General features: G+C 44.4%; 1 protein-coding gene across 13 annotated transcripts in view; it reads left to right on the top strand.

The window, feature by feature from the left end:
• Slc24a2 (solute carrier family 24 (sodium/potassium/calcium exchanger), member 2) overlaps positions 1–22,372 on the top strand; it is a 247,529-nt gene that overhangs the window by 156,216 nt on the left and 68,941 nt on the right. For all 13 annotated transcript variants that reach the window (XM_006538349.3, XM_017320436.2, XM_006538347.4 and 10 more), the window contains one exon: positions 1,141–1,249. In XM_006538349.3, coding sequence (XP_006538412.1) covers positions 1,141–1,249 — 109 coding nt within the window. The remainder of the gene's footprint in view (positions 1–1,140; positions 1,250–22,372) is intronic.

Raw genomic sequence — 22,372 nt, 5'->3', positions numbered from 1 at the left:
ATGGTGGCGCACACCTTTAATCCCAGTACTCAGGAGGAAGAAGCAAGCAGATCTCTGTAAGTTCAAGGCCAGCCTGGGCTACATAGGGAATTCCAGGATCTCCAGAACTATACAGTGAGACCCTGCCTCAAAATAATAATAACAATAATAATAATAAACAAATATACCAAAAAATAAAGTATTCTACTTATAGCAGCCCTCCATCCTAAGACTGTTGACAAGACATGGCTGCCTCTGAGAATCTTCCCCTGGGCCCAGTACCATAAAGTCAACCACAGAGAAGGAAGTCGTCTCGAGGCAGGATTAAATAGCTGTGCAAATGAATAGGCCTCAGGAGGCTTCTGTTTGTTTGAAGACTGTCTACTTTTGAAGGTAGAACTAAGAGCTCCTTGGTAACCGCGTCTCCTGAAGTTTACTTGGTGTCCTCATATCTTAGATCCAGTTATTAGAGCAAAAGATCACAGCTCATAGGACTCTGTGCCAAGGAGGCATCCTGGAAGCCAGGAAGGCTCTGAGTTGGAGCCTTTTAGGTTCACATGTAACATGGACCACCGAACTTTCTGGATCCAAGTATAGATATAGGAACCACGGAAAACATGGAAAATGATATGGGTGTAGATGAGTCCATTGACATAGATACAGAGAAACAAAGATCTCACTGACAGGACACATGATCCAAAAAATTTAAAGACTGTCTATTAGGTTATAAAGAGTCTTTAAGAAAAGCAACCCAGGAATCCATGCCTCTGTCCAACACTTTGTGACCCAGGACCTCATTTTCCTCCTCAGAGACTTCATGGTCTACCTAACGTTGGTCCTAACAATACCGATCTCATGAGGCTCATCCAGAGAATGGGATGAGTGAACGATGTGAAGCATGCCAAACATTGCCTGCCTTGTACTAACTTTTTAACTTTTGTTTAAAAGGGGTGATGTGGGGGCTGGACAAAATTGATTCGTTTAATCGAAAAGCTATTTCCTTGGAATGTTTGAAACCTTCTTTGAAATTCTTTGGCTTAACTGTGTGTGACCATGTAACAGAAAGGAGTGACCATAGACGAAATGAGAACTCCTCTCTGTGATGGGTGCACTTGACATGCACTTCTGAAAACTAACAGCATCTTTGGTTTCTCTGTTCAGTCGAAGCCACGCCTCCAACGAGGCGGAAGCTCTGCCTCCCTCCACAACAGTCTCATGAGGAATAGCATCTTCCAGCTCATGATACACACCCTTGACCCACTCGCTGAAGGTAATCGCCAGGCTTTGGTTTGGGAGCGTTGTTTGGGGGCGAGGAGGAGGTCGAAGACTTTGCTTCGAAAACAGCTTGTGTATGCTGAGTTCACTCACAACGGTCAAATTCCTCTTGGTTAACATCGCCAGATGAAGGCTTGACTCATCCATGTGCTTCGTTCCTTACTGCTCAGCTCGCAGCAGGGTGGATTTATGTCAGGAGTAGAATATGAGTTTCGTGTGCTGATTCTGTCTTTTGATGCCTCTGGCACAAACACCTTTTCCTATGAGGCAGGGGACAGAAAGGTTTCCATCTGTTTAGTATTTTCCCTTATCACTTTCAAAACAAAGTTGTGTGTGAAGATAAGTTGTATACCTTAAAAAAAGAAAAATAGAGTAAAGAACTCTATTCCAGGGAAGAGCTGTGAATGGTGTGAAGAATGGTATTCTCTGAATATCAGTGAAATGGTACTATTTTTTGGCAGTTGGGTGGGGAGAGCATCCATCCAAAGAGCCCATCATAACTTCTTGGGACCAGTAATTGGAGACCCAAAAGGCCTGGTTCACCTCCCCGAGTGATTGTAAGAGCCATTGCAAAAAATCTAATATTATGCCATTTTAGTTTTACTGAGTCACAAAGCCAAATATACTTTGTGTCTTCAATTGCATAGGTATCCTAAAAATTTTGTTTGTAGTAGATAGATATCTGGCATAGCTAAATAGATAACTGGAGTTCTGCTATAAGCAAAGATTTCTGATATAACTAAGTCTATCCTTCCATGCCTGGGTACTATTGTCTTACCTACTGAAGCTAACAGGGACTGTGGGAAGAGTAGACTAAGTAGCCACATGTCAGGGAACAGACACAGGAGATCTGATCATCAGTCATATTGCGTATATCAGAGTTCTCACCAAAAACCCACCTTTGATAAGGTTTTTCCAAGCTAAGGCACTTAGCTTGAAAACTAAGAGAGACTTAACATGGTATAAATGACAGCTGGGGACCCAAAGACCGGCTCCTCCGGCCCTTACTGCTCCACTGGACACAAGCCTCTCACTCAGAATAATAGGTAGCGACCACAGGTCCCATCTCCCATTAGAAGACAGGACATTTCCATTACAAAGCACTTGTACTACCCCCTAGATCACCGAGACACCATGTTGCTCCTTAAGAAATCGTGCTGGCACACTGAATGCCTATGGAACTTGGAAAGAGACCCAGAAGACTGCAGCTTATATATGTCACTAACTTGTTTCCCTGGTAGCCTCCTCTCCAGCCGGCCTCAGAGACTACGTGTCCTCTGCAGCATCCATTTCTCCGTTGGTTGGACCATGCTGTCATGTGGCTTACTGGGTGTTGCAGCCAGAGGACAGGCTGCTCTAGCTCTGGTGGCCTAAGTTCTGGACTTGGAAAAGCCTGTCCCTTCCTGCTTTTTCCACCAGCTCTACTAGGTAGTTGTAAGCCAGGAATTAGGACTCTAGAGTATTTTACTTATTAGAAGATTAAGTGGCTTCTTCGCGGGCCTGTCGGGCTTGTGATCCAGAAGGCATTGTACGCTTTCCAGCACAAATCACGTTTTGTGAAAGTGACTACTCAGGTTTGTTATGTATGTTAGTCTCAATAAAGAAATTGCACAGGTTTGAGAAAGGAAGGAAAGAAAGAGAGAGAGAGAGAGAGAGAGAGAGAGAGAGAGAGAGAGAGAGAGAGAAAGGAAAAAAGAAGAGAGAGAGAAAGAGAGAGAGAGAAAGAAAGAGAGAGAGAGAGAGAGAGAGAAAGGAAGGAAGAGAGAGAGAGAAAGGAAGAAAGGAGAGAGAGAAAGAAACCATGCTGGTTCTAACTGTAGGTGATGCCCGTGCTAACAGCTGAGATACCATTACTCTGTTCACCCAGTGGGCCAGTTAATAAGGGGGTTATACACAGCCAACAGCCTCCTTTTATTTCCAGGAAAAAAATGAAGGAATCATTTTTGCTGGCTCCCACCTCCTGCCACTCTGCAGCCATGTGACTTTGGGCAAGTTAGGGTCTCTCTCTAGAGCCTGCCTTCTTCATCTGTTGTAGCACTTTTCTCTATTGGACACTTCAAAGTTGACAAAGTGTTCTCACCCCTGTGAACTTATGTTCCAATGCATATTCTCCCTCCATGGAGTATTGTACCACCGACAGATCCTAACTGTACTTGTTCTGGGAGCCATCTTCCTTCCACTGCAGCTTTGGAGCTAGTCTGCTCGCATAGCCTCCACCTGTTTCCCACACAGCAGTTCAGGTCATCTTTAAAAGTCAACCAGGCTATGAAGCCCCTGCTTAGCAACCTGTAGTCGCTTACCAGGGTTCTTAGGAAAACTATGAAACCCTTATCTCGCCAGGATCCGCTTCTCATTCCAAACTAGACAGCTGCTCTCAACAGTCTCAGCGTCTTTACTGTTGCGATCACCAGAACTTTCTTTCTTCCCCTCCATCTCTCTCCTACCTCCCCCTGCTCCCTGCCCTTCCACTCTTCAGCCCTCTGACCAACCAGCACAATCCAGGAGCTCCAACCCTCATCTGTACAGATCCCTTTCTGCATTCTTTATGGTACCCAATATGATCTCCGTGGTTGTTCCCTAATGCCCGGGTTCTTGAGAGCATGCATGCTCTGTCATTGAACAGCTGTCCCCAAAGCCCAATAGTGCAACCAGCATGTCATTGCTACTAAGTCTCAGGCAGGCCAAGCCACTTGGCCCAAACCATCCACAGTTCTAAAGCCCCCCAAAAGCCATTCGGACATGAGACCGTAAATGAATTGTTCACTGTTTATTTTGGGACACTATCTCCTCTCCCCTTGTTGTCCTGGAGAATCAACCAAGAAAAGAATAGTTGTTTCTGCCATGGCTCTGTCCCAGGCAGCTGACGAGGGATTTGATTGACATGGCAATATTATGTGGTAAAGAGGAAAGGCTCCAGACCTGGATGTTCTGACTCGGATCTCACATCTGCATATACTAGCTATGTAACCTTGAGCAACTTACCTACCTCTCTCTACCTCAGTTTCCTCATCTATGAAGTCTAAAGTTTGTGTGTGTGTGTGAGAGAGAGAGAGAGAGAGAGAGAGAGAGAGAGAGGGAGAAAGAGAGAGAGGCAGAGACAGAGGTGGAAAGACACAGAGAGAGTCTATGTGTATGTAAATAAATGTGAATAAGAATGAGTGTGTGTGTGTGTGTGTGTGTGTGTGTGTGTGTGTGTGTGTATCCACAGGTCTGAGCAGTCTAAATATCTCTTTAGTTGAAGGATTCTGTTTCTGAAAGGGCTTGTTTTTGTTTTTCTGCTTAGAGGGGAGGTTGTGTTTTCTTTCTGTGTGATAAGAGAAAGTGAGTCTGGGTTGTCTCGGAGTTGGGCCATCAGTGATTTTCCAAAACACCTGGCCCTTGTGGAGCTAAGCTGCAATTAAGCTGTTTGCTCCTGCTGCTGCTGTAGTGAGAGGCTCCTTGTGAATCTGGGCACTGGCTTTCAAGGTGAAACCTCTCCCTGAAAGACAAGGGCTCCCTGAGCATGAATTTGAGAGACTCTCAGGACCATAATCAATTCTGTACTGAGTGATTGGGAAATACAAAAAGCACTTTGATGCTTTGAAATTGCTCCATAGCACACAGACAAGAAAGGCTTCCTGTGGTATCTCTCTCTCTCTCACACACACACACACACACACATAAAATAAAATAAAAGGTTCACAATCACTTTTCATTTCAGCCAAAAACTTAACCCACTGCTCTCTCAGAAATAGTCACTTCTCTTGGTTTAGGTCTTATCCCTTGAATTCACATGTCCTGTGATAAGCTACAACTTTTGAAGACTATAGAACATTCTGGTTCAATCTCCAGGCTGACCCCATGAGTGTGGCAACATATCTAGAAAGTTCTCTGATGCTCCTGGCAGTTGCTTGGCTGAGTGCATGGGAACCACTGGCATGCAGCCAGTGTTCACAAAGGAAAGTATCCCATGTCACTGAAAACATTTAGAACAGATGGCCTGTAGGACCATATTTTCCTGAGTCCCATCTGTGCCACACAGGTAGGTTGACTGAGCCCTACCTAGCTAACAGGCATCTGGTTTGGCCTCTGGGCCTGCATCCCACAATCCAACTGGGTGTGTATCCACCTTCCATTGATGTATCACAAAGCACCCAAGACCTAGAGCTTGACTTTATGGTGGGAATTCAGCTGGGAATCGGCTGGGTGATTCTTTGCTTCATACCGTGTCAATGGGGCTTATTGGGTGGTACCTACCTGGCCAGCAAATAGGTTGGAAAGTCCAAGAGGGTTTCCTTACACATAATCTTTTGAAGGAAGTCTAGGTTCACCTAGATCTCTGCCTCTCCATGTTGTCTCTGGGTCCTTACACATAGCCAGATATCCTACTTGATGCCTAAGGGTTCCAAGAGGGTTCCAAGATCTAGAAGACTCAGGGTGGGAAGTCCCAGAGGCTCACTTCTACTACATCCTCAGTCAAACTTCACAAAAGCTGGGCAAAGCTCCACTTCTCGGGAGAGCAGTACCAGAAAGCCTGAATCCACCTACCATTCTAGCCTAGGCTGTTTTGTTCACCTGTTCATGGTTGTTTGGTATGCCAGAAGCAATCCACACTGTGTGGAGGGACAGGCCATAGTCAGTCGTCCAAACAAAGCTGACCTTGTCTTTTTAGGAACACAAAACCGTGAGCATGCATGGTTCATGAATATAAGCTTTCAGATCACCCTAAAGCAGGAAGGAGGGCAGGTGTCTTTTAATGAGCAAATCATTAGGATTCCTCAAGTGGAGTTTGCCATGCTTCATTAGAGCCAGAACAGGGCTAAGTGAGCCCCTCCATGTCTGAAGGAGCCAGGAGCAAACGCTTTGCCTCTCAACAAAACCAGGCCATGCTGGGCAAGGACACACGGAGTGTGTCAGGAAGATGGCCTTGGTGTTTACCACTTGTTCTTGCTATTGTCATTGTTGCTTAGGAAGATTTAAAGTGCCTGCTTTTCCAGGGAGGAGAAAAACTCTCTTCTCCTCTGGTTTTCAGACAATAAAAAAGTATACAGACAATAAAGATGCCCAGGAATGACCTTTTGTAGAAAAGAAGAGCTTTGGGAAAAGGGTGCCATTTTCTTCCTGCCAGCCTTGCAAGATCTGCTGGTCCTGTGGTTTGTTAGTTGTGTCTCGTGGAAGTGAGAACTACACAGTACATACAAGAAATTACAGTTTGTTGTGAGCCACTCCTGTAAACTACTCCTGAAGCCCAGACTCATTTCTCTAGGCAGGAACAACTGCCCTCTTTGTCCCCAAAAAGAAAGGGGTACTACAGTGTTTTCAATTGATCCGTCAAAGACACCACAGGAACAATGGCTGGTAAAGCTTCAAGAATAAACATGCTGGAATGAAAAGTTAAAACAGAGTGGCTTTGAAGATCATGATGATGGCATACATTTCAAATGTAAAATATCAGCATTAAATGCATGACAAAATTTTACAAATTACTCCCTAGGCCAAGAAGGCAACAAAGTTATTTTAAAATACTAATAAAGAGTTCTGACTATATGGAGGTTATTTTGCTGAAGAAAAATGCAATATAATTTTAAGAGAGGACACACTTTGAATACTTGTCTATTACGTCCTACTGACACCATCCACTCCATTTTGGATGGAACATTGGATGTTTCCCCAAGGCCAAGAGCATTATAGTGGCCAGGCCAGGTCATATCAATCTATACCCATACTGAGAAGTTTCCAGCATCCTTCCACTAGGGAACCGATGTACTGTCTAAGCAGGAGTACCAAACATATGAGGCCATAGACACTTCTCCAGGGGCTGTAGGTTGGTTGCTTCCTGATCTTTATGAAAAACTGTGGGCGTTGAATCGTCAGAGGATAATTGTAGCACAAGATTTCATAGCAAAGTCCACTGACTCAAGCCCCAGGCCCTGTGGGTTCCATACCTCGTTCTGTTCTTTTCCAGCTGTGTGAGTCTTCATCTGTAAAATCAGAACAATACTACCTATCTCACTGTCTTCCCTGGGTCGCTTTACAAATATATATTGTGATAGGACAGTGGTGGTGGCAGAGGGTGTTTGTTTTGTTTTTGCTTTTGTTTTTTTGTTTTGTTTTTTTGTCAACACCACTAGGGTCAAATGTCAGGTGCAAACCTCAGTTGACAAAATTTTCTTAACAACTGATGTGGGAGGGCCTAGCTCACTATGGGTAGTGCTACCCCTGGACTTGTGGTCCTGAGTTGTCTAAGAAACCAGGCTGAACAACACATGGGAAGCAAGCCAGTAAGCAGCATCCTTCCATGATCTCTGCTTCAGTTTCTGCCTCCAGGTTCCTGTCAGGATGTGTGAGCCAAATAGACCCTTCCCAAGTTGCTTCTGGTCACAGTCTCATTACAGCAACAGAAAAGTAATTACACCATGACCCACCTCCGTTCAAAGCCCTCTCACTAATAATGCCTCTGCAGACTCCACTGCAACTGGAAATCTGCCTCTCTCCCTGGCCCCCTAGTCTTTTCTCTTCCAGTCCTCACTCCTGTTCCTGTTCTCTGCTTCCCTTCTGTCTCCCTTCATCTTCCTTTGTCTCTGCCTGTCCCTCTCTCCCCCCTTCATTTGTTGTTATACTTCTCTGACTACCCAGAAGCTCCAACAAACTCCAAGCAAACCTCTGTCTTAGGGCCTTTGCACACACGCCCACTTGACCTAGACATCCACATATCTCCTGTTCTCTCTTCCACGGAGTCAGCTCCCAGAGGCTACCTGATCAGAGAGGTCTTGATTTCCCTCGGCTCTGTAGTTCTCCATAACAATTATAACATGTGCTTCTTGTTTCCCACCCATATCTCCCCTGAAATGGCCAATAAAACAGGATTGAGGCAGGCCATGTTCTACCCTGAGTGCCTGGCTCAAGTAGAACCCAAGATATCTGTGTTGGCTGAATAGAATGAATACTGACTTTTATGGTTTTTTTTTTTTTCTGCTGAACAACTGTGTGTTTAGCTGTGTTCTGGTGAAGGGCTCTTTTGTTGTGATCAACAAAATCCTATTCAGTTGGTTGTACATCTTTCAGTAGAAACAACCTTCTGTGCTTTGGCTCCTGTTATAGCCACAGCCCACAGCGTTAGCACCTACCTGGAGCAGCCACGGCCTTCAGCATGGCTCCTTTCTGGAGCAGGCGCTTTGGTCTGCCCTTGCTGGGTCGTGAGATCAACCCTCCCCCAAAATGTGGCTACCAGGAGAAACAGCCTTTCTGCTTCTCACTTCCTCGGGTGTCCCAGACCCCTTCCAAATACTTTGTTCTTTCCTTTTCTTTCCTTGTCTTCCCCTCGATATTGGCCTTCTCATTTATTGCACTCCATGGACCTGGTTTTACAAATCAAAACAATTACCACCATTGCAAGAGTCTAAGAAGCCGGGTGTCTGACCCTGTCACTCATAGTGCACACACACACACACACACACACACACACACACACATACACACAGACACACACATCCCTGTAAAATAGCACTTGGAGTATGTGTTGGGACTAAGGTGCTCTCCAGGCACAAAAGCTGAGCCTGTTACATTGCTCTGAACCATTTTCTAAGACCAGTGCTTTCTCCACACTGTGGAGAATAAAAATTAGTCTTGCATTTTCTTTTCATTCTTCGCCGTTTTATTAGTGGTAGCAATGTGTATGAAGTGCGTACAGTAAACACCTCCCAGCACAGAAGTGAGATTGTGGTTGCCTGGTGAACCTGTCATCAATGAAGGGTTGTTTGCTGACAAGCCTGAGAAGTCTTAGGACAGCAGGAGGCCCCACTGGAGTCCCAACATGGACTTCCTGAAGCTGCTTTTCATGACAAAGCCTTCAGAATGCTGTAATGAGGTGTCTTCAGCTGACTCCACCTTTCCCAAAGGATGCGTTCTTTGTTTGCAGTTAGACAGATTTCCCCGTTGTGAGTTATCTTCCAGCCAGCAGCCTGCTCACCTGCCTGCAGATTGGCCACACCGAGCCTTTCAAAGGGACCTTTGTGCCCTCATTTCTTTCCCTCTCTGCTGGCTTGATAGTAGTAGCCTGATGGTTTCAGGAACAGGTGGTAAGCAGGTGACATCAGTGTCCTAAATCCCAGAATGTCATGATCACAAGTGATAAGCAAACATAAACACACACACACATATATATATATAGATAGATAGATAGATAGATAGATAGATAGATAGATAGATAGATAGATAGATAGGTAGATAGATAGATAGATACATACATACATACATACATACATATACATATATATATTACAATCTTCCCTATAGTATAGATCATGGATTTTTCTTTTCTTTTTATTCTCCATTTTTTTAACAACAGAGTTCTTTTGTTCAAAGAAATTCCCACACAGAAGAGTAAGCCTTTACATGGTGATAATTCCTGAGCGCTTACGTCAGCTTTTCTCAGTGTGCCTAATTCAGTAGCCTCCCTACTGTACAGCAGGAAAACTGAAAGAGCAGACACAACAAAGACATGGCAAAGTACAAAGGATACACAAAATCAAGATTTCAAATTTTTGTGGCAAAAGTAATTAACATTATTAGTCTTCCTGAAGAATGAGAAAAAAACAAGCCAATGTGTTAGGAAGATGTGTATTCTTTCCAAATCAAATCTCAAAAAGATATTGCATGAGACTGCCTAATTTGATTTGTAAATTTATGTAAACTAAATAAGAAGAGCAAAAGATATTTTTTGGCAACAAAGAGGTGCTGGGAGGGTGGCGGGGAAAAGGAAGAAGAGGAGGAGGAGGAGGAGGAGGAGGAGGAGGAGGAGGAGGAGGAGAAGAAGAAGAAGAAGAAGAGGAAGAAGAGGAAGAAGAAGAAGAAGAAGAAGAAGAAGAAGAAGAAGAAGAAGAAGAAGAAGAAGAAGAAGAAGAAGAAGAAGAAGAAGAAGAAGAAGATCATCATTCTCGAAGCATCTCTGTTAAATGCTCCAGTTGAAGTCTGAGGAGGGAGAACAGACTTGATGAAGGCAGAGAAGGTGCCCCGTGGGTGGCCCTTGAGGGACTTCTGGAACCTACATGAAGACTACTGTCCTAGAGTTTATGACCGGCTCTTGGTGAAGCACCGGGGAGAGCTGTCTTCCCAGATTAAAAAAAAACAGGGCCCTTCTGCATGCACTTGTGTGGAGGTTTCATTAAGTGTCCTTGTGCACTGTACCACAAGCCTGGGGACTGCCATAGCACAAGCCTCTGACATAAATGAGTGTAGCTAGCCACATCCCGAGGAATACATATTGGTGTCTGAAGCCTGAAGAAGGGCCATCAGAGAGCATTTCTGGAGACCACAGGCTGTGAGAGCAGATTGTAGAAGTGGAGGGACTGTGAGCATCTGAGGAGCTGGTTGGTTCAAGGAGACTCAAAATATGGACTGTAGGCTCGACAGAAGCTAGAGCTCCTTTGAGAGGAGTGCTATATCAGTTGTCCCTCATTGCCCACTAGACTACAAGTCTGATAGCTGCTCCCATCAAAGGGTGTGTGTATGTACCTGTGTTTGTCTGTATGTGTGTTTGTATGTGCATGTGTATCTTGTGTGCTTATATATGTGTGCATGTGCATGCATGCATAGGTGTGTGCCTGTGTATGTGTATATGTGCCTTGTATGTCTCTCTCTCTGTGTATGCATGTGTGTGTGCCTTGTGTGTCTCTCTGTGTGTGAGTGTGCATGTGCATGTGTGTATATGTGTCTGTGTCTGTGTCTTTGTATATGTGTGTATGTATGCATATCATGTGTCTGTATGTCTCTATGTGCTTGTACATGTGTGTGTGTGTGTGTGTGTGTGTGTGTGTGTGTGTACCTATAGAAGTCAGAGGTTGATGGTGGCTGTCTTCTCTTGTAGTTCAACCTATTTTTTGTGATAGGACCTCACTGAACCTGGAGCTCAGCAATTGTCTAGAGTGACTGGCCAGTGAGCCCCGTCATCTTTCCTTCTCTGCTCCTCTGCAAACACTGTGATTCAGGCATCAGCTGCTACTCCCAGCTTGTGTGGGTGCCAGAGATCTAAACTCGTTTCTCAAGCTTGGGAGTGCTCGCTTAACTGTCTGAGCCATTTCTTTGGCCTCAAGACTGGAATTTTGGAGTCCCTTTTTCTCCATGGCCCACGGCTGATGGTCATCTGTGGGATTCTGTCAGCAATGGTGCTAAGAATGTAGAAGTGTTTTGCCTCTGAGGAAACACATTCAAAAACACTGTGAGTGCTAACAGCCACCCAGACCTGAAGTTTGGCTTCAGAGCTGAGACATTTGCACCCACACAGGACTCGTGTCCACAGTCACACACGCCCATCATCACTGCACTGAGCCATCTGTCACTCTATCCCACTGCCTTCCAACTCTCTAACATATGTGAATGTCAGCGAGGAGCTGACACAAAGATTCAACCTCCCCTCTCCTACTTGGCTTTCTTGTTTCTCACCAGACCCTGGAGTCTGTTATTTATTCCTCCCAGCTTCTGTTTTTTTCAAGGGAAGAGCTACAAAATGAGCTTCTACAAATTGTCATTTGTCCCCACAGAAAGTCATTTCATGCCCGGTTCATTCAAACCGTGGAGGTGTCCCTGAAAGCAGAAGCTTAACCTTTCTTTCTGTCTCAAGTTATACATCAGTTTAAATTAGCAAGAAAAATGTTTGCACACAGCCTCAGCCAGGGAAGTGAGTAGCAACAGGAGGGGGAAACTCCCTGGAAGAGAACACGCTGCCCATGGGTCTCAGTGCAATAAGAAGACAGCAGCAGAAACCGCCAAACCTCCAGGTAGAGGAGAGCAGGCTATTAGCAGGACACGTTGGTTAACCCCTCTTTTAGGGGATAATAAAGCTTATTTCTGTATTTTAACATCATAATGACTGGAGTGCAATCACTCCTGTGTTGAACACATTATAAATAAATATCAATTAGGGCATAAGGGAATGTGGGTAGTCTTGCTAAAAATAAATGCTTTTGAGTGTGGACATAATTTCTCTCTCCCCTTATCCCCTCCTCAGCCAACAATTTATTTTTGCTGGCATTTGAGATTAAATGTAGCATGAAGGAGGCAGGCTATAAAGCACAGAGTTATACCTCGTTTGCTTCCTTGGAACTTATTCTCCAATGGCCACTCTTTCATAAAGGAGGAGTCAGAGTCCAACAGATGAAAAGCAGTTTTCTAGTCAGTGCTTGGATACAGGGGCGGAGCAAAGGACAGAGGCAAGCCAGGGGATGAAAAGGTATTTTCAAAAGGCAGATGTACACATGGCATACATGAACATAGTCTGTGCCAGAGCCCGTTCAAGGGCTTCCTTCCAAAGGAAAGGCATTTGAGCCAAATACCTGCCTTCAGTACTGAGATGGTCATTCCTCCTTATGCCATCCATCTGGGAAGGGCTCATCACCATCCTAAGGATGCTGCTCCTATTGAGACTATGAATCCTCAAGTGACTCTCAGGCTCCTGCCTCTCCTGACCTTACCTGATAAAGTCTACCACATCTGCCTTCTTCATGTCAACCATGTAAAATTATCCCTTCACCCACACCACATGGTCCCTTACCAGTTGTTCATGCTCGAATAAGACTGTATTATATACTCATGCATGCACGTTTTTTTTTGGGGGGGGGAGACAAAAACCATTGTTGATTATGTAAGGCTCTCCAGTCTCCGTCAGATGTGAGCGGGGCAGGGGTTTGGGGGGGTATACATCTACCCATTTGTTTGCAAAGAACTTTTCTTTCACAAGCTGGCATGCGTAGCAATCCCATTTAAAACATTTTCTTTGGGAACGCTCACTATATGTAAAGTTTCTGGGGAACTATTAGGCAGTGCTTGCCCCAGATTACTTGTGGACAGCCAGCTCAAATGCCATGGTTGAACATGACCTTTGCAGTATCTACACAGCTACTTTCATTTGTCTTCTAGGGTGGCAGTTCTCATGCCCAAACAACTAATAATGGAAGGAACTTTACTTTAGCTTAAAAGCCTTCAGGCCAAAACACTCGTCATTAGCGGGAGTTAATGTCATGCCTGAAAACTATGATAAGAAAATTCTCCCTCCTGAGAGAGAGATTTGACAGGACCCAGCAGACATGGAGGCAGGAGCAGGAAGCTGAGAGATCACATCTTCCCATGGAGAAGAAAGCAGAGAGCCAATTGGAGATGGAGTAAGCATATAAACACTCAAGGCCCACCCCGGTGATATGCTTCCTCCAGCAATACTCCACTTCCAGGAGTTAATGGGTCCTGGAAGGATGGCTCAGGAATGAGAATACTGGCTGCCCTTGCAGAAGATCTGGGTTCATTTCCAGCATCTGTACCTCCAGTTCCAGGGGATCTGATGCCCTCCTCTGACTTCTGTGGGCTTTGCACACATACGGCTCACATACATGCATGCAGGCAAAACACTCACATAAATAATTTAAACAAAAAGAAGAAGAAAAGACACTACCCTCCAAGGTTTTCACAACATCCCCAAATCGTGGCACCAGCAGAGGAGCAAGATAGGGACATTCTCACTCAAACCTCCAAGGCCAGCTTCTCCCGAGGTTGAATACCAGCCAGAACAGCTCAGTAAGAGCTTGGATGGAAATTGCAAGTTGGAAGAGTTCTGAGTTTATAGCTCGCTAAATGGTAGGATACTGAAGAAGCATGCTTGAAGCTCTGGGTTCAGTCTCAAATACTACAAAATAAACCCTTGACTTCTCCTTTTCTGTATTTTCCCCTGTAAGGGAGCCTGTTTAGCCCTGGATGGCAGCATGGCTGAGTTTCTGCCACTGACCCTCTAATGAGCAGAAGTTATCCAGGAGTTGCAAAGCTAGGGTTTCTGTGTCTACAAACTTCTGTCTTTTATATAGTGAGGAAGTTGCGAGGCATAGTATTTCACGTGTTTTCTTTGAGAGGTCTGAATGTTGCCTGGAGTGCATAGCTTTAGTATAGTCAGCAGACATGAAAAAATAAACAAACAAACAAAAACCTTTCTTTCCAACATAGTGATGAAAACCTAGAAAAGCAGTTGCTGCACTACTTTTTAAACCCCACTGAAGCATCCCCAGGCTACTCTTAGAATCCACCAGGGCTAGAAGATTCTGCCTCCTGCTTCATTCATCATGTTCTCTGTATAGCTTTAGGTATATAATAGACTATTGTGAAACATATCCCAGTCCTCTATCTTCAGTCATCCATCTGTAGGGCCCCAATCACATAGAAGAGTATTTAAAGAAGTCAGTCCAATGAATGGGGTTACACTTAGAACGGATGATGAAATCTTAGGGAATCATGTTAGTCTTCCTCCAACTTTTAATCCAGTCTTCTACGTTTGTCTTCGTGTGGGCTGCATATTTCTGCTGTGGTTGGGAGCTAAGTACGTAGTGAAATCGCATCCAGGACAATACTGCCCTAAAGGACCTACAATCCCACGGATGCTTGCTTCTCTCCGTTACTTCTGCATCAGAGAATTGGCGGCTTTTCTCTTGTGTCTTCTTACCCTGGAATCACTATTCTTAGTCCCTCTCGAATGTTCCCAGTCCATGTTACCCTTTGCCTTGATTTTCCCTTGAATGATGAGATTTTTGTGTGTTTCATTTTCTTCTCTCCCATCCTCCTTCCCCTATGTCATGTATCAGAGGGTAGAAGCCTGGCTGTGCAGGTCTAATATCTGGATATACTTTAGCTCCAATTCTCTGTATGGCATAAACCACTGAGTCCAGAAGATATCCAGGAGCACGTCCGCCATGTTCTCCAGCCAGAGTGTAGCACTCTTCTCAGCAGTGTCTTCCGTCCCATTCCCTAGGTGCTGTCTGTGTGCTGAGGTCTCATTCTTTTGCATGAAGTAACTCCTCCCACTAGAGAAAGAATTACCCAGCATTCCTAGAGTAACTCCACAGACATCCTTCCCTTCACAGACTTCCTCCCAACAGATACTAAAGAGTAGTAGAACCTGCAGAGTTAGAGCAGTAAAAGAATCATAGGCAGAGGTAACAAAGACAGGGCTGGAAGGAGACAATCGGGAACACTTTAAAGGGGATTTAATTGTTGATCACCTATAGAGCACCAGGAACTCTGCAGGAGGCTGAATTAACAAAATGAGTACAGTGGTTCCTTGCCCTAACCAGTATAAAGCAAACTGGTTAAGGTAGCTTTGACCAGCACAACAACAAGAGCAAGTATCTGACACAGGCGTGCAGGAAGGAAATGGCTAATGCTAGGGTTGGGGCATTCAGTGATGCCTAGGGGGACCGTAAACCTTAAAGCATGGTTTTGGAGTGGGAAGTAAATTGGGACATTCAATGAGGGTCCAACAACAAAAAGATAGTACACGTAGGGGTAAGAAGTAATGGATTTTCCATTTGGGCTTTTGAAAAGATTGATTGACAAGTGGTATGAAAACACCAGCAAAGCAGAAGAATTCAGATAAGGCCACCATTGCAGTAGAACACACTGACCTCTTGTAGGACAGGGGCAGAGCAGAACCAGGGAACCTCATCTCTGAGATGACTGAGGCTCTGCACAAGCCCCTGAGCTGCTCAGCATCACCTTAGACATCCCTCCCCCAACCACAGATCTTACTTAAATTTATATTTTTATGAAACATTGGCTTCTCTGTATGGGCAGTCTCATCAGAAGTCATTTCTCAAAAAAAAAAAATCAGGAGAGCTGAATATGTAACCAATTTTAAGACCAGCAACAAACATATCTAGAGTCCTTCCATTAGGTAGACATAAAGTGCCTATAGCTATGTAAAAATGTAGCCAGAACGTTTGAAGATGTTATCAGTGAAAAGCTCAGCTTTCCCCTCCTCATCACTGGCCCCTAAAAATTAAGACCATGTTTTAGAAATAGGTTATTAGAGCAGCCAGCAAATGCCTGTAATCCTCAACACAATTCTCCAAGATGGCTATGGTTGTTCCCATTTACAGAATGATGAATATTGAGTTTCAAGGAAATCAGATAGCCCCAGACACACACACACACACACACACACACAGCTACAGCTGTGCAAGGTTATCAACTGTGCACAGACCTATCATATTATAGTCTCACCTGTTTTTCACCTTGACTTTGGGAAAAAGGAACAAAGCCCACTCTAGCAATGTGCCAGGATCTGAAGCCATCTGCAGATAGTTGTTGAGGTTTGAATGGCACAGTTAAAAGAATTCACAAAAGAGAGCATGCTGTGTTAGGCTGGGTCTTAGGATGTTCATTGTTTCATTTTGTTTTGTTTTCTGAAAAACATCCTTCCCAGTAAAAGGCTTATTCTACTCTGCCCCATCCCCACCCTACCCCATCTCAAAAACAGAGCACAGCCTCACATCCAAGAGCCTGCTTTCTTGCCTGATCACCCAGCACATGTAAAATATGGTGAAATACAGTCTGAGACAGCCCCTCCCAGGACAGCACTCGGCAAGCACTGTGGCATTGCTAAGCAACACCACAGAGAAGCTCGCTGCAAATTAGGGGACAAATTTGTAAGAAGCCAGAGTATCTGGGGACTCACATGGACATTTTATTATGAACCATCTGGATGATCTACAGTAATGACCACACATTACTGTTCACTGTTCAAGGCTGATAATTCCCACATAATTATATTGACGCCTTCCCCCTGTGATCCAAACCTAGCTTTCAAAGTCTTCCACTGTGCTTTGCCTCGTCCGGGGACTAATCTGCAAAACGACAGAGGAGAGTTAGACCTAGTGAGCAATTTTCATTCCTCCCAAAATACAATTTAAAACACAGTAAGAAAAGTCACTTCCTGCTCTCCACTTGCACAGTGGTGGAACCACTGCCCAGGAATGCCCATAATAGATGGAACTGGCCACAATACCATAGCTTTCAGGTTTCCCAATGTGGGCTCCCCTACAGTTCCCCAGAGGAAACCATCGTGAGATTCAGTCCCATTCTCAGCCAGCAAGGACCCAACTAGGGCACAAAGAAGCAAGTCTTGACCTGATGCAGAAAAGTGTCAGGCAAGCATGCCTGTCAGGTTCAGCCACCTGAATGTTCATTTATTCAACTAACATTGTAAGTAAATTGGACTAAGCAATCCGATTTTAAAGCACACGTTATAAAATTGATGAGCGAAATATAGCTCAGATTCATTAAGCTTTTTTTTTAATTTAGAATTTATTGAAAACACATGAAAATTAAGAGGTTTCACAAAGAAAGCCAGGCATGCAGGTTCCACTCATAAGAAAGGGTCTGTGAGTGCTTCATTTACAGTACTCATTTACACATGTACATAAATAAACCAGGAAGCAAATGAATGAGCGAGACAAAAATGTTGGTGATAACAAACCACAAAGCCTAGATTTGCAAAGAGTTGAGACTGGAGAGTAAGAATTTCACAAAAGGGCCAGATTCAGGGGACATGTACGTCAGCGGTAATGTCGGGCGTGGTGACGCACGCCTTTAATCCCAGCACTCGGGAGGCAGAGGCAGACGGATTTCTGAATTCGAGGCCATCCTGGTCTACAAAGTGAGTTCCAGGACAGCCATAGCTACACAGAGGAACCCTGTCTCGGAAAAACAAACAAACAAACAAACAAACAAAAAGCACCAAGGTAGGTACGGCAGCTACCTGCGTGTGCGCATGCGCACGCATGTACGTCCTGTTTATACATCCTACTTGGAACTCAGTAGCTGTTGTAGGATTACTGTCGTGGTTCATTTTGTGATGCTCTACCAGAATGCCTAGGACTAGGTAATTTATAAAGCACAGAACTATGTGCTCAGTTGCTCATCGTTCTGAGGATGTGGGGCTGGCGGGGGCTGGTTCTCTGCTGTCAGGACCGCACCTTGAACACACGTTCTCCATAGGCTTTGAATGTTGCTCACAAAAGCAAAGACAGAGCCCCTCCCATGATCCTTTTTATGGCACCATGGATCTATTCCAAAAGAATCTATCCTCCTGACCTGAACGGATCTTGAACGGTTCTAAATCCCAATTTCATTGCATTAAAAATTAAGTTCAATTCATGAATGCAGGAGAACCCATCCAAACCATGTTCAGCTCTTTATTTTTTGTTTACCAAGTGCTTACCTCGCTTTGAGAAACCTAAGTGAGTAGCTTTAATCTCATAGAACAAAAAGAAGTATCTTTCAGCAGGAGGAAAGAACTCCACGGGGCAAAATGCATCTCCGCTAGCACCTCATGTATGGCATATGTACAGTGCACGTTGAGTTCAGCTGTTTCCAGGCACCTGTGCACTGAGTCCCTGTTGAAGAGCCACTCAGAGAAGTTCATCTCGAATGTCAGTCTCCCACAGAATGCCACGCTGAGCTTCTGCAATGAGTCAGTACTCTGAAAGCTTTGAAAGCTTTTGAATTTGAAGGTTAAAATATTCCTTCCCTTCTCACTTGAGTAGGAAGTGAGATTCGAGGTTGTTTCCTCATTTAACCTCCATCTCTTAAGTGGTTCGAGTTTTGTTTTGTTTTTCTCCAATTTAAAAAAAAATTTACTTCTGTTGGCCAGGGACATTTGATACATAAGAATAATGGCTAAAGAAAACCTTTTAAGAAAATCATTAATTTTGGTAGTCCATACAAATTGGGTTTTGAGGAAAAAAATCCAACCATAAAGCTTAATATTGGGTTGTATTAGAAAACATCTTCTTTCAGCCAAGAACTTAGGCTTAGTATGAAGAAAAATTTTCAAACTGGGAGACATTAAAAAAAGTTAGTAGTTGTGCTGACTGATGGTGATCCCCACAAGTGGGAGGCAGAGGCAAGCAGATCTCTGTGAATTTGATCCTAGCCTGGTCTACAGAGCTAGTTCCAGGACAGCTACCCAAAGAAACCATGTCAAAAAAAAAAAAAAAAATGCAGTAACCAGTCTATTCCAAACACCCCACAAAACAATCATAAGATCTACCGAACAGTGCAAGTGCTATGTATGATGGGAAATTACAGATCATCAACCTTTATCCTGTCATTTATAAACATTCATGCTGGATGTCTGGTAAATGCCTGCAGTCTCAGTGCTTGGGTGGGTAGATGCAGGAAGATCAGGAGTTCCAGGCTGAGCTCAGCTAAGTGGTGAGTTTGAGCCTCGCTTGAGCAACTTGAGTCACTGTCTCAAACATCCAAAGTAACAAGAAATAAAATCTTCAAAGCAAACATTTACTCTGCGATTAAAGGAAATCCTCAGATTTATAGAAGAGACAAAATACCTTCATTCTGAGACTAAATTAACAAATTTGCTGACTTGCCTTTGGAAGTTTTCCAAGGCGTCCTTTATCGGGTTCTGTGTATTGGGAAAGAAGTATAGGTAATTTGTTTCTCATTTGCATATCTCAAAACACTTTTGAATAGCCACCCATGAAGACAATTAGCCCTTGGATAAGACTTCACTACTTTACACTAAGCTGAATTTTATAGATTGTTGCTGGACCTTTGGCAGACAGAGGAAGGACACCAGTTACTAAAGATGTTTGTAACTCCCCAGTCCAAAGTTCTTCACGGACCAACTCATCTGATCCTATAAAAACACTCCTGACAAGTAATCACCTCTCCCTGTGCCCCCACCTCAGTGGAAGAACAGAAAAAAAGGGGGGGGGGGAAGGGGCACGCAGCTCATAACTATTAGCACCTATCTTTGAGCTGCCCAGTGAAGGCCTCTTCACCCCTGTGGTAATGGCTGCAGTGGAAAAACTTGAGCAGCAGCGTTGACCTTCTCGGTTTTACCAAGTCCAGAAAAACTCAACACACCAAAGCGTTCTGAATGCCAGTGTCTCTGCGGAGCTGTCCATTTGAATACTTTTATTTAGTAAATGTGAGGAGAGCTGAGCATGTGGTGTGGGGATGTGGGTTTTCTGTTTTAGACAGATTTAAAGTAAGACAGAGTCTTTACTCTCAACATAAGACAAGTTAGCCAGGAACCAGCTCGTTGGCAATTACACACAGGGAAAATGTCTGGGCTCCGATCGGCACCTGACAATCAGATAAAGAAGGCACACATCTCCCATCTGCTCCCTCCTTTGGGTCAGTGCTTTGATTTTCCTTAAATCTGAGAGCAGGTGTAAAGAATTAATGGAGAGATGTTTTTAAATATTGGCCCCATCATGATGACTGTCTTTTGCTAGTGAACAACAACTCTCTTTTGAAAACCTCTTGGCCATATTGAATTTGTCTTAACACGCTTGGATAAGCTTGGTACCAAGTTGTCTCATTGCCCTGCTTCACATCCTAGGGGTTCTTATCTTTGTGGTACTTGCAATGATGACGGCTTCTCGAATTCTTCCCTGTGTGGGTCATCCTGTATGCTCTTCACTGCTACTCTGTTTATAGGACAGAGCAATAACCATGCTGAGGATGCCAGCATTCAGAGAGAGGAAACACCTTGCTCAGAGTCACATGTCCCATAAGCAGTACATCTTGGTTCCCAAACTACACCTCCAATTTCAAATCCCATCTTCTTCCATGCACTTTATGCTGAACATAATCCTTCCATGCAAGCCAGTACTCACCCATACATCTTGACGAGCACCAGACAACAGCAGTTGCTTAACTGCAGTTTGGACTGCAATCAGGACTAAGAAGGCCTTGATTTTTCAGATTGTCCAGAAAAGGTCAAACCCATACCCAGAAATAAAAGCTAGATCTTTGAAAAGAAGAGAACGTCAATCATTAATTTTTCCCATGAGATGGCACTTAAATAATAAATGTGTATTCGCTTTTGTTTCTTCACCTCCAGTTCTCATTCAAATCAAATGACCTCAGCATAGGTCCTACAACTGACTTTCCATTTCACACACAGAGATTTTAAATCTTCAAACATGAGAAGTCCCTTCTGCTGCTGCTCCCATCTCTAGGGTTTGGTGGTAGCTATGGAATGAAGAGTGTTGAAGGCCTCAAAAGTACAGCTGGGGAAGCAGAAATCTGTACCCGCATACTTCTTGAGAAAGGAAGAAGCCACAGGCCCCAAATACCAATTCTTATTTGCAAATTAGACAAAACCCCTACCCTGATGCTGTTCAGTGTAAAGTATGGACCAGAACCCAGAGGCCAGACCGGTAAAGTCAGCTAGAGAGATTGCTAGCAAGTGTGGATCAAGGTGGTCAGATGAACAATAATATGTTCAGTTCCTTGGATGTGTAAGGATTTGGACACCTGGGACCCCAGCTCTCCAGGTGGCACAAAAGCTAGCACAGCGCAACGTCGGGCAACATCAGTGGCCAGCCTTCAGGCTCATAGAAAACATACCAGTGAGTTTGTATGGCACTGTGCGAGGAGGCATCTATGGTCAAATTTAGGCTCATTCCAAACACAAACCAATGGGTTTGCAATGTACCCCTCCCCATGGGCCCTGTGGTATCCTTAGAGAAATCTTTCAAAAAAGAGGTACCAGATGATTTTCAGTGTGGAAACCAGGATGATACACCACTCTTTCATGAAGCTAGGAACAAACAGTTACCTTCTAAGCTTTCCAAGCCTCTTCTCTCCTTCTCTCAAGAGACTCTCAGTTGGTTCCTAGTCCAAATAAACTGAAAACAGCAGGGTGATGGTCATGAACACCTTTGATTGCAGCACTCTGGAGGCAGAGCCAGGAAGATCTGTGAGTTCTAGGCTAGCCTGGTCTACAGAGTAAGTTCCAGGACAGCCAGGGCTACCTACACAAAGAAACTCTGTCTCAAAAACCAGAAGTAAATAAGTAAGAGAGAGAGAGAGAGAGGAGAGAGAGGGGGGCAGATAAATGAAAAACAAGTCAAAGGTGGCTTGAGGTGTCACGGTTTGAGGGGTGGTTGATTTGGAAGTCAAGTTCTTGCACAGGTGAGTTTCATTATGCTTTCTGGGCCCTTACAGCAAGGTTGGCCTGGCCACAGGCTGTCAACAAACAGTGGCTGAGGCCGTTTTCTGTGGTGGTGGTGGGGGGGCACCCTTGGCCTATAGGACAGTAGCCAGATGTGTGAGGAGCCCTGGCTTCTGCACGCACACTGTTTATGTCCGGCTTGCATGTTGCATCCCTCAACCTGCACCACCCATGACCCCAGGATCAGGGAACAGGCGTGTCTGGCTGGTGGAGATGTTGCTCTGCTTCCCTCAGGATGTGGCTGCCCAGTTCACAGTTCACCATCTCACCATCCCGTGGCTGCCAACAATGAAGACTGTCTTCCAATCTGTTCAATTCCGTCCTCCATCCTTTCCTGAAACT

The sequence above is a fragment of the Mus musculus genome, chromosome 4 (genome assembly GCF_000001635.26).
Source record: "Mus musculus strain C57BL/6J chromosome 4, GRCm38.p6 C57BL/6J".
NCBI classification, from domain to species: domain Eukaryota; kingdom Metazoa; phylum Chordata; class Mammalia; order Rodentia; family Muridae; genus Mus; species Mus musculus.
The sequence above is the reverse complement of the archived record's forward strand: the minus strand, read 5'-3'. Positions and strand labels throughout refer to the sequence as shown.